Raw genomic sequence first — 23,572 nt, forward strand, 5'->3', positions numbered from 1 at the left:
CCCATAACATTAAAATTACTGACAGGTGAAGTGAATAACAGTGATCATCTCTTTATAGTGCAATGTTTTTCCAAAGAAACTTTGGATCCTGGCATTCATGTGGATGCTACTTGACACACACCACCCATCCAAACACTGGTGTAGACCAAGTACCTTCCCTCATGGTACCAGCGCTCCCTGATGGCAGTGCACCCCCAGTAGGACAATGCTTCCTGCCACATGGGAAAACCTACTCAAAAATGGAACATGGGAAAAAAAGAGCTCAAGGTGTCAACTTGGCCTCTAAACTCCCTAGATCCCACTCTGATTAAGCATTCGTCCCTGATCAAGTCTGATCCATGGAGGCCCAATCTCAGATTAGGCTGGGCTCTGGTGCCGGTGTTTGAGTAGGTGTTCGCGTCATGTGGCATCAACATGAATGCCAGGACCCAAAGTTTCCCAGCTGAATGTTGCATCGTAATGAGATAATGATTGTTATTCACTTCAGCTGTCAGTGGTTTCAATGTTGTGGCTGATCAGTGTACGTGAAAATGATGTGTATGTTAGATTAAAGTCTATCCATGAATGTCTTCACATAAGAACTAGAGGAATCTGGACTCATTAAAGGCATCATCAATGTGATTATCAATGTGTGTGCACAGAGTTGAAGTCTGCTCCGAAAATTAAAGTGACATAATTGTTTTACTAATCTATAATTATAATCTGTTTGTGAGTTAAAAAAATAAAAGCTAAATATGGTATAGTTAAAATTTGCCCTGTTCATTTCCATGAAAGCTGACACATGAAGACAAAAGAGTTTGACAGTCGGGTTTAAAAATGCCTCGATGTCCCTGTAACATGCATGCATTATGTATCCCATATCAAGCATGTGCACTAGAGACTTCAGCTGCTTCTCTTACAATGTAAGTTAATGGGAAAAAGTGTTTTTGGACGTGAGGTTGTAATTAGTCTGGCCTTTTTGTAAAATTGGCTTCATAGCCTGGTGCTCCTCGAATATTAAAGTCATTGTTACACATTCATGATAAGGATTTTTTTGCTGTTTGAGTTGCCAATTTAAAAAAGTTCAGTGAAGTCTGCAACCCAAAGGGACTCTTTGGAGTCTGCAGAAAGTCTGCTTGAAGGCCCTAGTGGACTGGATTAATTGTTTCGGACAGCCTTTTGCAGACCCTATGAGTCTACAAGAGTGGGGAAGTCTGTACATGTAAATGCAGTTAAAGAAGAAGAGGGCCAAATCCCAATGTCAACACTCACAGACTCATAGACTTTGAGGCACATTCCCAGTAAGTCTGCAAAGCCTTAGGGTGGTCCCACTGTCAAATCGTTAAGTGCATGAGGGCGCGAGGATTTCTGTAAGTTTGGGATTACCCACAGTTCATACTTCAATGTTCAACACATTAAACATGAAAACAACAGTGATAATCCAGATGGTGGCACTCTTGATTATCTGATTGATTTCATCACACCATATTCAACATTGTTGACTCACAAACAGAACTTTCCTAAACCACTACCTATGATCTTATTTTCTCCTAGAACCAATTTTTACTTAAATCCCTTTTTATTAAACAACAAAAAAATTGAACATTCTGGAACTATTTTTCCTGAGTGAATATGCTTGTATTTGTGCATTTCTGTTATTGGTTTTATATTATCAGCTATATATTTTAAAACGTGAAATAAAGAACCCAAAGGGTAAAATGAAATGTTGATGCGTGTCTCATTCCTCTTTAAACCATTTGCTCTCACTCTTACCAGGTGACGTCAACTAAGTCCATGAGGATTCAGGGGTTCAGGACCAGGCATCAAGCTTCAGGGGAATATTGGTATTGGGCCAAGGTTTTCATACTCGGCAAATGGAAAAACCCACATACATTGAACGCATCAAAAGAAACACATTCTGCCTCCGTCATCACGCACAGGAACGTAACCCAATCAGGTGGAGAGCCTGCGCTCAGGGAAGAAGCAGATGATATGGCAGCTTTGAGACAGTCCAGGTGGAACTTGCTTTGTTAACACGGCTAAACCTTAAATTATGAGACTTTAGGTCAGAGGCGGCAGCTGCTCGAGATGATTTATCTAATATTGATCTCTGCGTTCTCCGGAGCAGTCGTTACGTTGGTATTACAGTTCTTGCTGATATACCGGAGAAACACCGAGCCCATCGGCAGGGCAGTGCAGTATGTCAAAGTAGTGCCTGATCACGCATTGAAGGATTACTTTAATACCCAACATGCCGAACCAGGCCAGCAGCAGCAGGACACCGCAGCATTCGCTGCCTCTAAACAGCAAGAGTCGGTCCCAGCCAGGCAGCAGGAAGCGGCAGTCAGCGGCGGCAGCCCCAAACAACAGCCGCCACCGACCGCACAGAGCGAGCCCGCGGATGCGACCAAACCCGAAACGTGCAATTTCCTAAACGCTATATTTCTGTTCCTGTTTAGAGAGCTCAGAGACACTCCCGTCGTGAGACACTGGCTCACCAAGAAGATCAAGGTGGAGTTTGAGGAGCTGCTGCAGACCAAGACAGCAGGACGGCTCCTGGAGGGACTCAGTCTCAGGGATATTTCCCTGGGCAATTCTCTGCCCATCTTTAAAACGGCCAAACTTATGAAACCGGTGCATTTAAACGAGGACGGCATGCCCGAGGAACTCAACTTTGAGGTGGACATCGAATACAATGGCGGCTTTCACCTCGCCATCGACGTCGAGCTGGTGTTTGGGAAGTCTGCCTACCTGTTCGTGAAGATGAGGCGCGTTGTGGGCAGGCTGAGGCTGCAGTTCACGCGCATGCCCTTCTCCCATTGGTCATTCTCCTTCCTCGAGGACCCACTGGTGGATTTTGAGGCGAAGTCCCAGTTTGAAGGCAGGCCGCTGCCTCAGCTCACCTCGATCATAGTGAACCAGCTGAAACGGGTCATCAAGAAGAAACACACCTTGCCAAACTACAAGATCAGGTAGGCTCAAGATCCACCGTTTACATTCTGACACCACAACACTGTGTGTGCTGAAGAAACCCAGCTGTTCAAACACCCCCCTGTTCATCACACTAATGCTCTCACGCCAAAAACAAACTGTTACTGAAGAATCATAATAAATGAATAGCTTCCCCCCATCTGACAGAATGAGGAGAAAGAGCTAACTAGTCAGAGGTCCCACTGTAGTAGTCTATAGTAGGCTACAAGTGCTTAGGTGTTTATTATTGTTTGGAAATTAGATTCAAGAATCACATTTCACTCTTCTATTCCACTGATGGTTCACCCAAAGTCACAATAATGGTAGCTACTAAGCAAATTTGAATTTGAATGAAAAACAAAAGAAGTCCAAATGAATTTTCAAGCCTTTCTGACTGTTTTTATTCTCTCTGACCAGAGCAGCTGCTCTGCCTCCTACATTCCTTCCCTTTCTTTACAGCAGTAAGCAGCTCCTCATTTCCATTTGAGTTCAGTGTGGATCAGTGGTGTCTTATCATCATCGTATTCAAAAATAAAGTGTTGTGGTCTACTTTTGGGGACTTCTGTATGTACCTTCACACTTTGTACTTTTTGCTCAGTGAATAAAGTTAGAATTAGCATATAAGTAGGACTGGGTGGTTTTGCCTTAAAATAATATTGCAGCATTTTTAAGTCATATTGTGATATGAGATATATACCTCAATATTTGAAAGTCATCAGCAATGGTGATAGAATGACAAAATGAAAAAAATGGGTAAAGACAAGTATTAAAACAAGTAGAACTGTCTGGAAAGTTCAGAAAATGACATCACTTTACTGTAATGCAGCCTTTAAACCAGGAAAGGACAACACTTATGTCATATCACAGTATAACAATATCCAAATCTCAGACGGTATTCAGTCTCATATCACAATAACGATATATATCGTTAATATTGCCCAGCCCTAGCATATAGCATGCAATTGGAAAAACCACATAATGGCCCTGTTCACATTTGGTATCAATGTGCGTCCTATGGAGAGAGATATGTCTAAAAACTATATGTAAATGCACGAACCATGATCCACAAATATTCCACAATTTACAAATGAGTTCTGCTATCCACAAACGACGAAGTTGGCTTCCAATTCGAAACTTCTCATTCAGCAGTTAAGGGGAAAGTTGAGGGAAATTTATCTTATGATGCTGAGCGACCAGTCCAGGTCTTTTTGCACCCCTTACTGTTGTGAAAGTGTGTTAGACCTTAGTATACAGCCTCAGCACTGTCTGAGCACCTTTATTTTTTTTGTGAAAATACATGAAAGAGAGATTTCACAGCTTTTTTCACATCTAGACCACATTAGATCAGGTCTCCTTCAAAAACCACTATACCTTATCCAATCTGACACAGTTATTCAGGAGAGGATTAATTTAAACACAGTTTCAGATTTGTGAAACCTTTATTGTATTTGATTAGACATTTCACTGCTTTTTTCACATCTAGACCACATTAGACAATGTCACCCTCAAAAATCACTATACCCAGACCTGTCAAATCTGGACTAGATTATCCCAGAAAGGCCAAAGAGTCTTGCAAATGCAATTTCAGATTTGTGAAAGCTTCATTACACTTGTGACAATGCAACAAATTTGATTTATTGTAGAAGTCGTTGCCATTGACAACTTTTCTGTTTTTGTGTGAGAAAGAAGAGATATCTTTACCTTTTTGAAAAAGATTAGAATATCTTCATAGATTGGTCCATTGATTAATTCACTGTTCTGATTCTTCTTTAAAAACATTACTGTTGTTCACTCACCTTGTTGACTCACCTCCTGGTCAACCTCTCTCACTGCACCTGCCAGTATTTTGATCTTTACTCTAACCAAAGCCTGTTCCATTGTCTGTGTTAGAAGTGCCATAATTCAGCCATTAGTGTGCTTGTTCTTCATTTGATCTGTACTGTATATGAAGACGTATTAATTTCAAGCTTTCCTTCAGTACTCCATCACAGTTATCATGGTTTATCTGTCCACTAACATCTGCCATCATTTCAGACCCCGCTCCTCTTCTCCTGCCACCAGTTGTCCTCATTGTGTTCCTACCTTTGCCAGTCAGCTGGTCTCACACCTGCCCCCTGACATGGTGCTTATTACCCCATTATCCAAAGAGTCACATTTAACCTGTGTAAGAGCCTAGTAGTTATTTTTGACACTGTGCATTGGTGGTGTAGTGACGTGGCACGTCTGAACAGCTGGGTTAGGGAGGATGCAGGGGTATATTGATGATGTCACAGGAAGGTTTGAGGAAGTTTTGGCTGCCCTTATTGCAGTCAATGACGCCTGAACCACAACCAGTTTCTGTAACTAAAAATAGACTTCACATTCTAAATTATACTAAAACAGATATCATTTTCTTTTCAGTCTGATCTAACTGTAATAACAGAGCTGCAAACTGGGATTTAACTCCGCTGTTACCATGCATCTGCCACTTCTTAACCCACCTTTTTGTCAACAAGTATCTTTGGTAATCTAAAGGGCTTGGTCGGATCTGAACCAAGTCACACATATCAACACTCCTGTGTTCTGAGCTAAAATGACGTTGATGATGTCGATGTCGATGATGTTTTTGTCAATGGAGTCTGGTGGCTGTAAAGAGTGATATAATGGCAGTTTTTTTGTTAAATAAACGATCTTAGCCTTTCACAAAAGGTCCATCTCTGTATGCATCCTTTTCATTATGTTGTCAGACACTTAGAATACAAATCTGAAGCCATCAGTTGCACAAGTAAGTGCTCTTAGTGGGCGTAAAGTTACTTTGATGGGCACACTTGCCCTCAAGCATTACAGCCCTGGCTACTGGCTGAGGCGATCCACTGGACCAATTTTAAACCAGTTTGTACCTTTTAGTCATTTAGACACCAAAATGTATAGGTTTAAAAATACCATAGTTATCCCTTAAACTTGGTACAGCTAAGGGTACCTAGCTAACATGTTAACTAGAGCCAAAGTAATGTTATGTAAGCTAAAGCTAATGTTTTCATCAGTATAGCAATCACTTCTCTTATAAGTAACTAATTTTATTAATGAGCTGGCTTAATTTCTGTCTCACTGTCATGCAAGGAAGGCATTTTCAAATGATTTTTAATTACTAACACAGGCACACCGGGTGTTTCTCCTTGTCCAACCATGTTTTCATCATGATGTCTGTCAGGTTCACTAAAATCCCTGGATGCACTCAAGTCATCGAGGCAGAGCCAGAGAACAACACTGCCATCTAGTGGTGGAGGCCTGGACTGGAGGGCACATTTGTGTGTGGATCGCAGAAGAGCTAAACAAATATATTATTTTGACAAATTACAAACAACACATTTTTACAAATCATAGTGCATTTATTTAAATGGCAACTTACAAGTTACATGTAAGGAATTTTGTGTTTGTGGATAGCAGAACTCATTTGTAAATCGTGGAATATTTGTGGATCATGGTTTGTGCATTTACATTTAGTTTTGAGACATCTCTCTCCATGCTGTCCTGAGTGATCTAAGAACAGGTGTGAGTCCGCACAAAAACTTTATTTATGCTGCTTCTTTCAAAAACAAAGTTACAAACTGCTTGACAATAAAAACACATCATAAACACACTAAAGCCAGAACCTAAGATATGAACAAGATTTAAAAAAAACAAAAAATAAAAACAATAAATAGCATCGCTTAAAGGAATAGTTCACTCTAGAACGAAATTCAGTCATTATCGACTCACCCTCATGCTGATGAGAAGTCTGGTGTAGTTTAGTTTTTTGGTGTAGTAATTTTTAAGGAAAGCAATACAATAAGAGTGAGTTTTATGAAAAGATTTAAAGCAGGATACTGAATGTTTGACTGTATTACAGTGATCTTCCTCAGCAAGTGAAAATGCTCAGTCTTTCAAATTTTAGATCTTAATGAGGCAAAAGATTTTGGATTCCTTCCCTCCCACTCACAGCTGCTAGTAATTTTTTAGATATGAAGTTTGTTTTCAGTCTGTCGTTAATCATAAATGGTGCTCTATGTCTCTGTGTTTTAACAATCAACAGGGGTTTCAGAAATTGCTTAATAATGGGTCGACCGTAGAACAGAGATGATATGCAAATTACCTGATTTGATACAATCAAGACACTTGGGTGCTGATTCATTATTTATTGCGAATCTTGTGAAAATGTGTCAATTCTACAAGTATTGCACTCAGTGACGCGATTTATTGCAACTTTCATTTTCTTTATATGCTTGCTAAACTATGGGAACAAAATGAATCATACACTTCTAGAGACTGAATATAATGAGTCATATTTCCAAAAACAATGCACATCAAATGTCACTCAGTCTTTCTGAGTTTGTTTGCTTACAAGTGGTAAGCTGTTCCTTCTCATCAAGTGAGTGTGTCTGCTATAAGAATAATAAATCAAATAGAAAAAGATATTTACAGGATATGTGCTGCTCTCTTCTGGCTCCACCTAGTAGTGGCTGTAGTTTTAAACCCACTGTGAATTTTTGAGTTTGAGTTTTGACCCTTGATGTTGCTGTAGCTGCTCATTATGGTGGCCTGTTGAAGCAGCAGTGTAGCAGATTGAGGTAACAATATGAAGTGAGCAACTAATAGTTCATTTTCACAGAGCATTTCAAATACTGTATGTGCCTTTAAGTATTCACACACATGTTGCGAATACTAATGCTAATTTCCTTTTAATAGAAATTCTTACTATGTGGTAGCATCGAGCTAATGGATGCGCTAGCTATATAATAATAATAATCGATTCAAGAATCACAGAATCAGTTCAGGAATAGTAAAAAAAGAATGATGGTACTCAACGGATTTCTTTTTTTCCCCACCTGCAGTTGACAGTGTTGAGAAAAGTGCATTGTTAGGTTTTTGAGCCTTGGGCTGTCAGTGATGCCATTCACACCAAACGTATGATCCTCAAAAGACAACACCCGTGCTTCATCATATCTTGTGAGCTGCAGTAGACCTTAGAGTCTTCAACATGCCTTCAAGCAAACACTACTCCCGATGTCATGTGAGAAGTTTTCCACAGTGGCTTTCTTTTTGCTTCTTTTTCATAAAGTCACAAATGGTGACGCACTCAGACAACAGTTGGTATGCACACTTTCTCCCATTTCAGCCAAGGATCCCTGTAGCTCCTCAAGGCAATAGGCCACTTGTTGGCTTGTTGTATTGGTGCTCTTCTTACACAGGTAGTCTCTTTGGGGAAAGCCTTCTCTTGCAGTTTTACAGCTGTCCAGCAGTTGGTACACTAGTATGGGCAGGTTTGGTTATTAGAAATTAGTAATTCCTAATAGTAATTATTGGGAGTAATAATGAAAATTGTTAATATAAATGAATAATTGCAGGGCACCACCCTGGAACCACGGACCAATAACCAAATTGGAAACGGTTTCAAGGAATGATGTCCACTTAAAAATGTAAATATTTATAAAATGTTTAACATTTGAAGGCAAACAGTGAAGGAAGTGAATCCGCGCACAACCAGCTGTTACCACAACACATGCCCAAATATTCACAGACAACTACTCTGTACAGTGTAATAGTGCTTATCATTAGCAGTATTGATCAATAATCTATAATACTTTAATCAATAAACACCTATCACCTGACTACAGCTGTAGCAACTATAAGACTAAACACTACAGTAGGGTTGAGCGATATGTTAAAGTTTTCCAACCGGCCATCGTCAGCCCATCAATCGCTGATTGCTGATATATTCGCGCAGGTGTGCGCCGGCACTCGCAGGGGATGGGGAATACACCATCCTGCTGAGTATGCTACGCTTACACTGAGAGACGCTTGGTTGTTGTTGCTGTTTATATTCTTATCATTAGCCTATGTGATTGCTGTGTGATTTTTGTGGAACAAATCTATTCTGTTCTATAAATCTATAAATTTGCCTTTACCTTACCCTCTGACATCCGCAGTCTTTAATGTGAAAAGATAATTCCACTCAAACATTACAGGCCAAAAGGCTATACTTTTTAATAAATCAAAATAAATCTCCTTGAGATCTTTTTGAGCTTTAGGCTATTTTGCCAAGACAGCTTAAATATAAACGTGTAGGTTTATGCTACAGTTGTGGTTTGGTCTCCATTGTTCATACACTGAGAGATTCACTGAGTCTTACTCTTGGAGCCTACAGCGTTTTTTTCTCTCACCAGACAAGTGCCAGACAAACCCGTTTTCATGATGAAGTGCTGAAAAATATGGATATGAAATCTTGCACGTCACATTTTTCTAACAGTTTTTGAACTCGTGTATAGGTTGAATTTATTCCCAACTCTTCAGCATGAGTGGCGGAGCTGCACTGCTCGTTAACTTGCATACAGAGCCCTGCTTCCCAGGCGGTCTGCCGGCATTTCTATGCGCTGGTGAGTTCTGCTCCTCCTTGACTCCTTCCTAATCATGGTAAGAAAACGACAGATTTTGCCCGTTCCTATTTTTGCCACTTACAGATTAATCAAGAGTGAAATTTCAAGGAGACGCACCATTAATTTAGCAAAATAAAATGTCAAAAATAGACCAAAAATATCGGCTCCATCAAACCAACTGGTGATGGGTTGAGCATATCGACAATAGATGATATATTTGTCCAATTGCCCAACCCTACACTACAGTACATGCAAGCATCAAACAACAAACATGCGTGTGTGTAAGTGAGAGTCAGAGAGGGAGAAAGAAAAGGGAGAGAGGGGCTGATGTGAGCTTTTCAGTGACTGCTAGACTTGAACAGGACAATGGCTAAACAGCTCCAGCTGGAACAATGGCTAGGAGGCAAAGTTTACCCCAAACAGAAAAAAGAGCTAACACTCAGAGCCGACAAGGGGGTAGCTACCGTGGAGAGACACAATATTCGCTTTTCTATCACTCAGAGGCTGGTGGACGAACTTGTGCTCGATCACCTTCCTCTGGTCTTTGTTCCAGATAGAAATGTGGGTTACCGTGCGCTCATATGGTGCCACAGCTAACATGTCAGTCCAGACAGTGGTAACGCTCATATCAGCTTGTGACGAGCACAATCACAGGCAAGTAGCAATCAGAAATACTTTACAGTATTCAGCAGCAAATAAATCGGACACGATGGTCCACACAACTCACAATACATGCAGCTTTGAAGCTTACTACACACTAGGGATGGTAAGAATAACCAATTCGTATCAATACACGGACATATGCGGACGAGATGCGAGTGCATCTGTAGAGTAGCTGTAAATCGATACAATTTTGGAAAGAAATCGAGATTCATTGGTTATTAAATGTTTGCATCGGTAAAATCTATTTGATTATTAGATCCTTTATTCATTTGTTTAGAAATGAGACCGACCCAAATTTTTTTATATTTTGATAGTTTTATTCCTCTTAAATTGGACCAACTTTACGTTAATGTGCGGATGTATAGTGAACTGTGACCTGCTAATCGCCATTTGGGAACACTACGGGTTTTACAAGAGGGACTGGAAACTTGACTAGTCAAATGCAATTTGCATAATGTGCCATGCTTCTGTTAAGTAGACAGGCAGTACAACTGACCTTATTACACACCTGAAGCAACGACACAATGTGACCGTGGAGGCATCTGTAAGTAAACTGGCATCCCACCGCCTCGCCTTAGACTACAGGCTTTACTGGTGCGTGGAGGTTGCATTTGGTTTTACATGCAGGCCGTTCTATTGTTTGAACCATGTGATGAGGTCCCAACAATCTAACATCCCTCCCCTTAACTATAATTTTCCATTACTTGGTCACAGAATTGTCATTTGTCTGTATAATGTTGCAGCTGTTGTACCGTCCACATACAAGCATATTTAACACATTGATGATGACCATTTTTATCGTCTGTGACTCTGTATCATGTGACTAATGATGGTTTTCGAACGTTTTGAACAATAGTTGAGACTGCTAGTGTTCCCAGCAGTAGAAAATGTACACTCTGTGATGCTTGCACACAGGCATACTATGTTGCCAACCCTGAAAGCATCAGCAGTGTTTCCTTTATATTCTACCACCAGGTCACTGGACCAAGCCCCCAGGAAGAGCGCCAGGGTTTGAAGCCAGTTGTCTTAGTGGCCAAATTGTGTAATTAAATCATCTTGTGACACACTGCGGCCCAAAAAGACTTTTCCCCATAAGCTTAGATTGTGCTGTAAAATAGTGGATACATTTATTTTTTTGACAACCTTGTGGTGAACATCTTCCTTTGTGGTAATACTTCTCACTTTTCAGTACATATTTTGGTTCAGCTGCAGCCATGAGGCGCTTAAAGCCAACATCAGAGACCACTGTGAACGCTTGGTTGTCAGTAGCCCTTTCAACACAGAGACCCCGCATTATCGGCGCAGCGAAGGCTATCCATTTCTCCGCCTTTGTTTGATCACTCTGAACCAAGCAGCTCCGGTGCAAAGCTGCACCAGTGTGTCAATTCATACAGAACACCGGTGCTGCAGATCCAAAAGAGGTGTGACGGTACACATCATGACGTTGAGATCTGTGTGTTTTTTCAACGTGTTTCCCCCGGTGTCCACCTGTGAATCTAAACATGTACCCGCCAACTGTTTATAATCATATTGATGCAGATTATAATGTGTTGTGATTAAGATCCTGACTCACCATACATCCTGGAAAGTGACAAAGTTAAGTTTTTTGCTCTAAATTACATAATTACATAATCGCCATCAGTAAACAGGATGCTGTGTGACTCTATCACTCGCGGGGAGGGAGGCTGTTATCAGGGGGAAAGTTCACTGAAGTCTTGGTCGGGAAGGCTGACTATCATGGTGATATTTTTCGGGACAGTAACTACAACAACACAATAGTGGAAGGAGACAAACACTTGGTGAGTTAAAAGTTTTTAGTCCGGGTACAGACGCTGTTTTTCGGGCAGAAATGTGACGAAGAGTCGGTAGGACAGACAGGATTTCTCTTTTATTTGATAAGTGAAGAATCTGTTTAGCACTTCCGGCTTTCCCATTCACACAGACACCGGCTCGCCTCTGCTGCGGCTCTGATACTACTTCCAGAGGCATCCATTTTAGGCATCTGAAGCTTTCACACAGAGGACGATGCGGAGAATCGGCGCATGATTCCCGCACTGAAAGGGCAGTGTGAATGGGGCTACTGTCTCTGGTAACTTGTATTGAATAAAATCACAGTGACGGTCAGCCCTCCTGACCAAGACTTCAGTGAACTTTACCCCAGAAAACGGCATCCCTCCCCGTGAGTGAGAGTCAGACATGGTCCTCTATTTACTGATGGTGATTATGTAAATAAATAATTTAGAGCAAAAAACTTAACTTTGTCACTTTCCAGGATGCATGATGGGTCAGGATCTCAATCACAACACATTATAACTGCATCCATATGATTATAAACAGTCGGCCGATACATGTTTAGATTAGCGGCTTTAAGCTGGCGCTGCTTGGTTCAGTGTGAACAAACAAGGTGTGTGTAAAGGCGAGCCTTCATTGCGGCGATAATGCGGAGTCTCTGTGTGGAAAAAAAGGGCTATTGGTTTAAGACACACTCTCAAGCAGGTAGCCCAGTTGTAGTGGAAATGCAACCGAGTAGAGCCAGACTGGCAGATGTAATGGAGAAATGGCATGACATAACTTTAAACTCTATTAGCCTGTTAACACAACAGACTAATGTTATCACTTGTTATCACTGCAACAAAATTAATTATTCAAGCATTTTCAGTGGTGCAACTGGGAAACTGAGCATGCTTTTCATCATAGAATAGAATAGAATAGAATAGATATACTTTATTGATCCCAAGCTGGGAAATTAAGGTGTAGCAGCAGCATTACACACAGAGACGAATGACAACACAGTGAATAAAAAGAACAACCTAGACATATTAACATAGCAATATAAAAAATGTAAAATAAAAAGAACAACCTAGACATATTAACATCGCAATATAAAAAATAATATAAAAAATGTATATATATAAAAAATATGTATAAAAATGTATAAATGAGCAGTGTTGATGTATACATAAGCAGTATTAATTGTAGTGCAAAATAAAATAAAATAAAATAAAATACCAGAGTTTTAGCTGTTATTATACAGTGTGATGGCATGTGGCAGGAAAGATTTCCTGTATCTGTCCCTTCCACAGCGGAGCTGAAGCAGCCTGTGAGAGAAGGTACTCCGCTGTCTGTCTACTGTGTGATGGAGAGGGTGCTGATCATTGTCCATGATGGATAAAAGTTTCTTCAGCGTTCTTCTCTCCACCACGGTCTCAAAAGAGTCCAGCCTGAGACCAAGTACAGAGCCAGCCTTCTTGATGATTTTATCAAGTCTGTTAGTGTCGCTGGCTCTGATGCTGCTGCCCTAACACACAGCAGCAAAGAAAATTGCGCCGGCAACAACAGACTGGTAGAAGATCTCCAACATCTTGCTGCACACGTTGAAGGCTCTCAGCTTCCTCAGGAAATAGTCTGCTCATCCCCTTCTTGTACACAGCCTCGGTATTAGTTTTCCAGTCCAGTCTGTTGTAGGGCTGGGCGATAAATCGATTTTATCGATTAATTCGAATTTGTACTTTACGTCGATTTGTTTTAGTGAAAATCGATTTCCCCCCCGCTGGGCTCCCGTAGTTCAGAGCGCGCGTATCCCCAGCGCGCGGCACGCTTGATAAACAAACAACATGGCGGCGAGCAGGGAAGATCTCATCCCCAAGAAAGGAAATGTTTCTTCGGTCATTTGGAATTGGTTCGGGTTTGTGGTGTCGGACACGGAACAAACAGCACCTCGCTGCAAAGTTTGTTTAAAGGCTGTTGCTACCAAAGGAAGCAGTACGACCAATTTACTGCAGCACCTCAAACAGAGGCATGCTGCCGAGTGGGAGAGGTGTTGCTCCCTCCGGAAGGAACAAGACCGCGGCAGCCCAAGCACCGCCACCACAAAACAACCGACCGTCTTGGAAACATTTACAAACTGTATCCCATATGATAAGAAGGGTGCCCGGTGGAAAGCGGTCACGGACGCAGTCGCGATGTATATTGCAAAGGACATGGTGCCCATATACACCGTGGAAAAGCCGGGGTTTATTCACCTGCTGAAAGTTTTTGACCCCAGGTACGTGCTACCAAGCCGCAAATATTTTTCTGATGTTGCCTTGCCTCAGCTGTATAACAGTACACGCCAGAGGATCGCCACGGAGCTGGACGGGGTGTCGTTCTACTCCGCGACAACCGATCTGTGGTCCAGCAGAGTGATGCAGCCTTATCTAAGTTTAACGGTGCATTTCATAAGATATTTATTACAAGATATTTATTATAAGATATTTATTATAAGATATTTACATGATTCAGGGAATCAAAATAGTGACCAAATACTTTTGGATACCTCAGGCACCTTTTTACTATGCAAAACATGTTCAGGTAAATGTTTTGTTTGCACTTTATCAACCTAAAAAAGTCTTATAATTTTGTGTTACTTATTTATGTAAGTTATTTTGAGGGGGTATTTAGTCAGTTTGAAACAGATAAAGCTTACTGAAAGTTACATTGTCACTGTTTACAATGGCAGGTAAGGCTTGCCATCTCTTTTTGGCTTGTTCATGATTTCCTTTTAACCCCAGAAGGGAAAATCAAAATCAAATAAAATTAAAACTTGTTTTCAACAACTTCTCTGTCATCTGCAAATTGTTTTTAAGTGGAGGGGGGAAAAAATCGATTTAAATCGGAAATCGGATTTTTTGTAAAAAAATCGGAGATTTTTTTTTTAGGCCATATCGCCCAGCCCTAGTCTGTTGTCTATCACCACTCCCAGGTACTTGTAGTCGTCCACCTCTTCCACCACCTCCCCCCTGATCCGTAGTGGCTGTGAAGGCATCTTCTTCCTCCTGAAGTCAATCACCATCTCTCTGGTCTTGTTGACATTCAGCCTCAGGTGATTCTGTTCGGACCACTCAACAAAGTTGTCTACCAGTGTCCTGTACTCCCCCTCCTCTCCCTCTCTTACACACCCGACAACAGCTGAGTCGTCAGAAAACTTCTGCAGGTAACACGACTCAGAGTTGTACTGAAAGTCAGTGGTGTATAAGGTGAAGAGGAAGGGAGAAAGCACAGTTCCCTGTGGAGCTCCTGTATCACTGACCACCACATCAGACAGGACACTGCCCAGGCGGACAAACTGTGGCCTGCCTGTCAAGTAGTCAGTAATCCAGGAGATCCATGCGTCATCAACACCCATCACCTGCAGCTTCTCAACCAGTAGCAGAGGTTGAATGAAGGATACTCTATTTCCATTTTGTCCATGTAGTGAATGCCTGGCAGAGCTTCACTGGCCCCAAAGTCATTAAAGCTGGAGTGTGTAAGTTATTTCTGACGTCATTTGGTCAAAAATCAACAATAACCTTTCAGCATATTGTAATTCATAGTGTTATGACAGAACACTGGACTTCTGTGTCTCCTCTTGGCTCTGTATTCAGGCTTTAAAAAATCAGTGCCGTGACGGCAGTGTTCAGCCAATCACAGTTCATTTTACAGAGCAAGCTGTTTTGGGCGTTCCTATTGGTTGCTCGACCAAAGTCGATGCGCGTTCACCTTCCATCGGTGGTGAAGGTGCAACGGCGGACGTCCCGGCAGGAAAAGCCGCTATCCCGGCATTACCAACAAAAGTGTACACGGCTAAGCAAGCCAAAAAAAGTAAGACCGATGTAGAGAAACGAGAGTCTAAGAGGGAGAGTGACAATAGACGGAATAAATCGCGTGTAAACATTGGACAAGCATATCCGAGGTGGAGAGAGCTTAGCGATAGCATCGGGCTGAAGTTGGATTCTTAGCTTGTTGTTCTTCTCCTGGACAGGTGAGCCTCCAATGTCAGTTTTACGTAGCTGATAATCTAAATGTGTGGTAGTAATTGGCTGTGTAGTTGAAATGACCATGAATCTAATAAAGCAGGCGGTTTGTGGTCACAATTGACGAGTAATGTTGTGAGTTGATTAGCTTTATGCTAACCGTAGCCAAAGGCTCACGACAGCTACAAGCAAGTCAAAGTCAACGTCAAATGTATTGTCAATACCGTTATATATACACGACATACAGAGGACGTGTGTCGTGTAAATATGGATGTGACAGTTATTTTTTATTTTCAGGTTACAGTGAAAAGAAAGAAGTGTCTGAATAAAGTGGTTGTCTCCGATAGTCCGTGCATGTGGGGGTAATTGTTTACTGTAGCGTTATATGTTGTTTTATTATTCTTAGCATTCACTCATCTTTCCCGTGATATATAAGTGTAGCTGTTGTCATTAGATTATGCTGTATAAGTATCACGTCAGTATGACAAATATTGTGGCTTTATTAGTGCCAGACATGTAAGCTATGTCATGCTGAGACGTTAGCAAGAAATAATTGTTGTCAGTCTCATACGTTCAATTTGTTCACGAGAGAAAGGTAAAGTACTTTCTTACCTGTAATTTGGCCATGGCAAGTGTTTGACAGAAAAGTTCCGACGTGAATATTCCTAGCGCTACAGTCGCGCGTCCACGAGAATGGTGTGGAGCTACGGAGTCGAAACAGGGAGGGGAGGGGGGAGCGCAGTTGTTTCCATCCCAGTCTCATGCGTTTTTCACATATTCTATAGAGATAGACCGATATGGTTTTTTCAGGGCCGATACCGATTATTAGTAGTCAAGGAGGCCGATAACCGATATTTGGAGCCGATATTCATTTGCAGTAAAAGGGAAAATATTGGCCTTGATGCAGTTACATTATGTCTTAAGTCTTGAACAGCAATATCCTGCTCCTCTCTACAAGAAACTGTCAAAGACAGCTTCAGGACACACTTCACCTAACAATATGTCATTTTCTGCTGCTTGGGATCTCTCAATCAACACAAAAAAAAGGTAAAGTAAAATAACTTGGTAGTTAAACAGCCATTATTGCCCTACAGTTTTCTCTCAGACAGACGGTGCTTTGCTGTCAGTTTCTGCAGCTTCTCATGTGGCTCACACACACACACACACACACACACACACACACACACACACACACACACACACACACACACACTATTCTCTAGCCATCTCCTCAACGTGCTTCCCTGCAATAAAACTAACTGAATTTTACTCACACACACACACAAACACTTCTTACTTTGATCACTGACTATTTCCCTATCAATATTATGAGCAACCTTGTTTCAAGTGATTAAACCGTTAAAAACACTAAATAGCCTGCAGCATCTTCTCTTTAATAATCAGTGTTTATCACAGGAACAGACAGCTGCCGCTAACGTGTTGGGCCTCACAGTAACGTCAGTAGTCGTGAGTTGTAGAGTTTCGCTACAGTCTGTTGAGCGTCTAGAGCCAGAAGGAGAAAGCGGACCGGTGGGCCTACCGACGGGCTACGTTACTATCACAGACTATTTCCATATCGATATTATCAGCAACCTTGTTTCGAGTGATTAACAAGCACGTCTGGAGGGACTGCGAGCGGAGAGGAGAAAAAGTTTTGCCGAACGGAACCGGTGCTGTTCCTGGGGGCTCGGTTTCGAAGGTAAGTTAAGGCAGCAGACTCTCCCGAAATTGTAATAAACATCCCAGTCCTCTACACTCAACAACTACTAGTAACATGACTGTGAGCCCATTAACGTTATATAAACATAAGCGGCAGCTCTGCTCGCTCGCAGTCCCTCCAGACGTGCGTGTTAATCACTCGAAACAAGGTTGCTGATAATATCGATATGGAAATAGTCCGTGATAGTAGAAGTCTGTGTGAGTGAGAGAGTAAAAACCTAATGAACTCAATTCAGTCCAGTTTTATTGCAGGGAAGCACGTTGAGGTGAAGGCTGATTAGCATTAGCGTAACGTTAGCCACCGGTCCGCTTGGCTCTACACGCTCAGCAGACTGTAGCGAAACTCTACAACTCACGTGAGCACTGTGCATGCACAGCTTTCACTGCTGATTGGCTGTTACCTGTGCCGTGGCTCTGCGTGTAACCAGAGCGTGTAACCAATCAGATGGTGCTGTGGGTGGGACAATGCTGGAGACAGAGTAGTGACAGCAGACAGAGAGGCGCAGCTGCATCAGAGCCAAAATAACCCAGTTTTAAATTGATCTCTTATCGGCCGTCGGATTAAAAAAAAGGCCGATGCCGATATGCTTCAAAATGCCGAATATCGGTGCCGATAATCGGCCCGGCCGATAATCGGTCTATCCCTAATATTCTACAAACTCCAGCTTTAAGTGAGACACAGACTGGTGAATGCAGACCAGAGAGACCGCTGCAACAGAGCCAAAGTAGAGCATTTTAATAGTGATTTATTTTATCAGTAATTGGTAAAATGAAACGCCAATAACAATAATCGGCAAAATGATGAATAGCGGGGCTGACAATCGGCCAGGCCGATAATCGGTCGACCCCTAATCTCCATGTCCTTTTTGTTATGTTCTTATGAAGCCTGCCCAGTGAAACGAACAGAAATTGCTGTGTTGCTTTATCATGTTTCAAGCCTCGGAGGTGGAACACCGCAATGTAACAAGACCCTTGTTACTTTGTGGTAAACCTTGCACGGGTTGATGACGCTTGATCTGCCTCCCTTCGCTGGCGACGGTCAAAAGTTGGGGTGAGACAGCTGGGTGAGATGGCTAAAGGTTGCTGTCAGAGCGACAGTGGCAAACAAAAAAACAATCCTACAGCAAACACTGGGAGAGACTGAAAACCTTTTTCTGTTACTCTATAGAAAGCTCAAAATCCAGGGCACAAGCCCATTAGATCCCCTTTAGAAAGGCTGATGTAAGGTGTCTGTTCTACCTTTAAGTGCAAATGTTAAACACTTAGTATTTCCTGCCACAGACTCGCTGCCTTTTGAGTTGTTTGGGAGAGCACCACATCAAATCTACAATCATACAGACTCGGTGAGCGTGATGAGATGATGTAATGAAGAGCAGCCTCAAAGAATGAAAGCTGGACCTTGGGATTTGCTGAGTTGCACAGATGGTAGTTCTGTAGAGGGGAGGGCTGACTGAAGCCCACTGGCAGTAATCCAAGCATCACAGCACCCATGTAGAGTCACACTCAAGCTATAGGGGAATGCTGCGTTCATAACTAAATCAGTGATGGTTTTACGTTGCCCCAGTCCTCATTCCAGCTACTTGATTTTATTTTGTACCACCTGGAAATACTAATAGTATTTCCCCACACATAGACTTTACTTGGGTGGCCACCCAGTTATATTATGGCTGCCCAAGTATTTTTCCTTAATTTTTTTATCTGTCTGAAAGAAGGACGCCATCCATGATTGATTAACTAGTGGACACTCTCCACTCGCTCTACACCTTCTGTCTACTAACTCTGCAGAGAAACACAGAAAGATGTTCTCTGGTATTATATCCGTCCTGTAAACATACCGATTTGTGATGCGACCTCTCCTATTTAATGTAGCTGTAATTTTTTTGTGTTGTTTTGTACAAGCTTGTAAGCACTCACTGCTGTTGTGATCATCCCTTCATGACAACTGTACTGGGGTGCGGCTGCGCCGAGTGCAGTCACTAAACTTGATCTCTCTCTCATTTGTGGTGTTATACACCGATCAGGCATAACATTATGACCACCTGCCTAATATTGTTAAGGTTCCTCTTGTGCAGCTAAAACAGCTCTGAACTGTCAAGACATGGACTTAAGACCTCTGAGGGTGTCCTGTGGTGTCTGGCACCAGGGTGTTTTATAGTGGATCCTCTGGGTCCTGTATGTTGGGGGGTGGGGCCTCCATGGATCAGACCTGCTCCAGCACGTCTTACAGATGCTCGATCAGATTGGGATCTGGGGAATTTGGAGGCCCGGTCAACACCTTGGGCCCTTTATTGTGTTCCTCGAGCTGTTCCTGAGCAGCGTTTGCAATGTGTCAGGGCACATTGTCCTGCTGGGGGGCCACTGCCATCGGGTAGTGTTGTTGTGATGAGGGGGTGTACTTGGTCCACAACAGTGTTTGGATGGGTGGTGCGTGTCAAATGGCATTCACATGAATGCCAGCACCCAAGGTTTCCCAGTAGAACATCACATTGTGATGATATGATCAATGTTATTCACATCACCTGTCAGTGGTTTTAATGTTGTGGCTGATCGGTGTATATTGGACATACTGTATATACATCAAATATTGGATATCGGACACATAAGATGTTTTTCTGTGCAGTTAATTGGGTTTTTAAACATTTTGGGATTAAAAACCAGATTTATCTTCACTCTTGCCTTCCATAACGAGCCACGAAGGTGCAGAAATCCTAATGCACCATAACTCTTTCTTGACTGAATGGAGGAGAAATGTAACATTAATGTTACTTTTCTTCATGAATGTACAGAGGAATGGGAAAAGAAAAGACATTGCAGGATAACAAAAGTATCTGGTGAGTGTTTACTTTGCTCAGATCTTGCGGCTAATGTACAAGGTATTCTAGCTGTTTGGGGCAAATAAACCGCGGTCAAACTCACACGAGTTACATGAGGCAAAATTCACTAATCTTTATGTGTGAACACAGATGCAGTGATGTTGATAGATAGTGAGTCCCAGGGACCCACAGGTGGTCATTTGAGTGGGTCCCAGAGAAATTCAGTGGGTCCCCAATAAAATGTGTGAATTTTGACATTTTAAATAGTGTTTAACCTGTGCTTGATGTTATGTGGTTATAATCATGGTTTTATGTTAAATGTCTCTGAAAATGAATTCAATAAAAAACAAATGAATCCCAAATCTGAGTACAGTATTACAAAAACAGGATAAAACATAGAAGCTTACAAAAATGCACAGGGATAACATCTCAATCAGGAATTATATATAAAGGGAACCATAAATATACCTTTTATATTATATTAGAGGCTGTGTCCATCCCCCCTCTCTCTCATCCTGTTTCCTGTCATCTCTCAAACTGTCGTATCAAAATAAAGCCATGAAAGGCCAAACAAATACTTTGACCTGATGAGCGAAGCTGCAATTTGGGGGCACCAAATCCGCATCTTGCTCTTGGCCCCAAAATGTGTAGCTCCGGCCCTGTTCTGACAGTGCTGTCAGCAGGATGCATTTTAACTTTCTCTGACTGCAGAAATCTGATGTTTTCACATCACAGATGATGAACAAGGTGTTAAAACACAAGTCTGAGGCTGCATGTAAAACATACTGATGTAGGCTGATAAAGAAGTGTAGTATGTGTTCCTGTTATTGAACAGCAAAATTAGATTTGACTGATAAAATCTTGAGTCGGGTACAGCTCTATCACAGCATCCTGATATACACTTGTCAGCAAATTCAAATAAACTAAATAGTGGTTTATTTCTGTTGTTTCCACACAGCACGTCTCCTCAACGGTAAAGCATCATTTGTCATCATCGTTATGAAAGAATATAGAATCGTGTAGAGCTGATTATTCTTGGCAGTTAGTTTATTCACCAATACCAAGATCGTAGCTTTGATTGTGGAAATCTGTATGTCGAGGATTGGTCTTGTTGCAGCAGAAAGTATCATGTCACGATCATTGAGATATGCACATAGTGTGCAGATGGTCAGAAAGTTTTTTTTTTTTTTTCTGTCTTGATAGCGAGATTCTTTTTATAATTATAATTAGTTAACTGCGTTCTTGTGAATTTTAATGCATCAGACATGTACATAGCAACATCACTGCAGATAGCTTGTTCGTGTTAGCTAGCTTGGTCGCTTCCAGCTATGTGGGCTTGTTTAACTAGTTAGGCACTCTTCAGCTCCACCCTAATCCACCTCTTTGCCCAGTTTTTGATTAACCATTAAGTTATTTGGAGTCAGATAGTGCCAAGATGGCTCCCCAGGAACCTATGGGTGATGTAACAGTGGCTCTGTCTGCTATCTTTACAGTCATTGGTTGTGATGCTATCGCACTGGCAGAAATCGGACCACAGACAGACAAACATATACACATGGCAAAATACTCAAAAGTGCTTCTGTGGTATTACAGGACCACATTTTGCCATGCTGACACACGCACGCACGCACGCACGCACGCACGCACACACACACACACACACACAAACACACACACACACACACACAAACACACACACACACACACACACACACACACACACACACACCATCATCACCAACCAAGTGTGGACCTCTGTTTCTGGTCATTTTGAGAAAACTTAATTCTGTCTGTTAATTCTGTCAACCTATGGGTGACGTCACGGTGGCTCTGTCCACTTCTTTATAAAGTCATTGGCATGACCGTGACTATGTAGCAGGCTGAAACAAAAAAATTACAGGAAAGACAAAAAATATTTTAAATTACATCGTAGTTTAATAATTCCTTTTCAAACTTCTGTAGTGTTTTGATAGTATTATCTGTATGTCTTTGATAAACTTATTTCCTTTTATCAAAATTGATATCTGAGATTCCCCTGGAGCTCTACCACCAGTGGTACTTGTATCACAGTTTGAGAATAGTGGCACCATAACACTGCTCTTCATAACTAAAAGGATTTTGGTAATATGATTACACTAAAGTTAATATGTCCAAAAAACTCGTTATCATCTGACCTTGTTGACTTGGTTGACAAAGTCTCATATGACCTAAATATCGAATGAAAGAAGGATAAGGATATGCTGACGAGGGCTCTTGTGTGGCTGTATCCCTTGGAGCAGCTTTATAAACCAGCCTTGAACTGCTTTGTCTTTCTGGACACTTTATTAAGTAAATCCACAACAATAAATCCCATGCTGAATGCCGTCTCTCACAATTTATCAATTTTTGAGTGTTAAAAACAGAATTTTGTTGTCAAGCTCAAGTTAACTAATATGTTCAGGTCATCATTCACTAAAAGCATGAGCACTTTCAATAAACGTGCTATGAAGCACATACACAGGCAAAACAGGAACAGTTACATGGTTTGCTCATCCACATGATTCTGAGTCTTCTTTTACTGTACACAGTCCCACAAAGACTCCTCTTGGTGAGGAGGCGTAACGACAGTAATAATGCACAGTATAAACATACACATCAAGCGCTTCTGTGTTTGTGAGCACAACATATGTGGGTTTGCTAACCATCTTGTTTTAAAAAAAAAAAAAAAACATAGTTACTGTGACTGAAAAATAACTTATTCATAAAATTGTTAACCTTGATGGACAGGAAGTGAACAATGATTGAACATAAGGATGGAAAAAAAACAGGAGAACTCAAGAAGGGCCAGATGAGAAAAGGGAAGGCCCATGGAGTTGGAAGTGGGTTCACTGGTCATGAGGCTTGGGCCGATATTATATGTTATCAAATATCGCAGTATTTGCCATCATATCTTTTATTTTACAACATTGAATATCAAACAGCTGTTACGACATCTTCTTTTTTTTTTAAGAGAAAATTCAGGTGGGGAAAATGCAGGCAGAGAACCTGCGTTGACATTTGTTGACCACGAGGTGGGCAGATATTACCGCAGGGTAATTGGCTTGATGTCGCAGCATGCATGCAGTGCTCTAATATACAGACATGGACGACTTGTATGGCATCTGGTCTTCAAAGAAGAAGGCCAGCTTGCCAATTTGGCAATATTATATGAAATGGTGAGCCAAAGGATTTGAATGAGGCTACATGTAATCTAAGCAGGTGTTCACTAAACATGTTATTTTTTCCT

At 41.6% G+C, this 23,572-nt stretch overlaps 1 protein-coding gene across 1 annotated transcript in view; it reads left to right on the forward strand.

The window, feature by feature from the left end:
- The first annotated feature begins 1,930 nt into the window (after positions 1 to 1,930).
- Positions 1,931 to 23,572, forward strand: part of pdzd8 (PDZ domain containing 8) — a 93,873-nt gene continuing 72,231 nt past the window's right edge. Inside the window, exon 1 of the mRNA XM_073482206.1 lies at positions 1,931 to 2,951. Within this exon, the coding sequence (XP_073338307.1) occupies positions 2,068 to 2,951 (884 nt within the window). The 5' untranslated portion in view covers positions 1,931 to 2,067. The remainder of the gene's footprint in view (positions 2,952 to 23,572) is intronic.

The sequence above is a fragment of the Pagrus major genome, chromosome 15 (assembly GCF_040436345.1).
Source record: "Pagrus major chromosome 15, Pma_NU_1.0".
NCBI classification, from domain to species: Eukaryota; Metazoa; Chordata; class Actinopteri; order Spariformes; family Sparidae; genus Pagrus; species Pagrus major.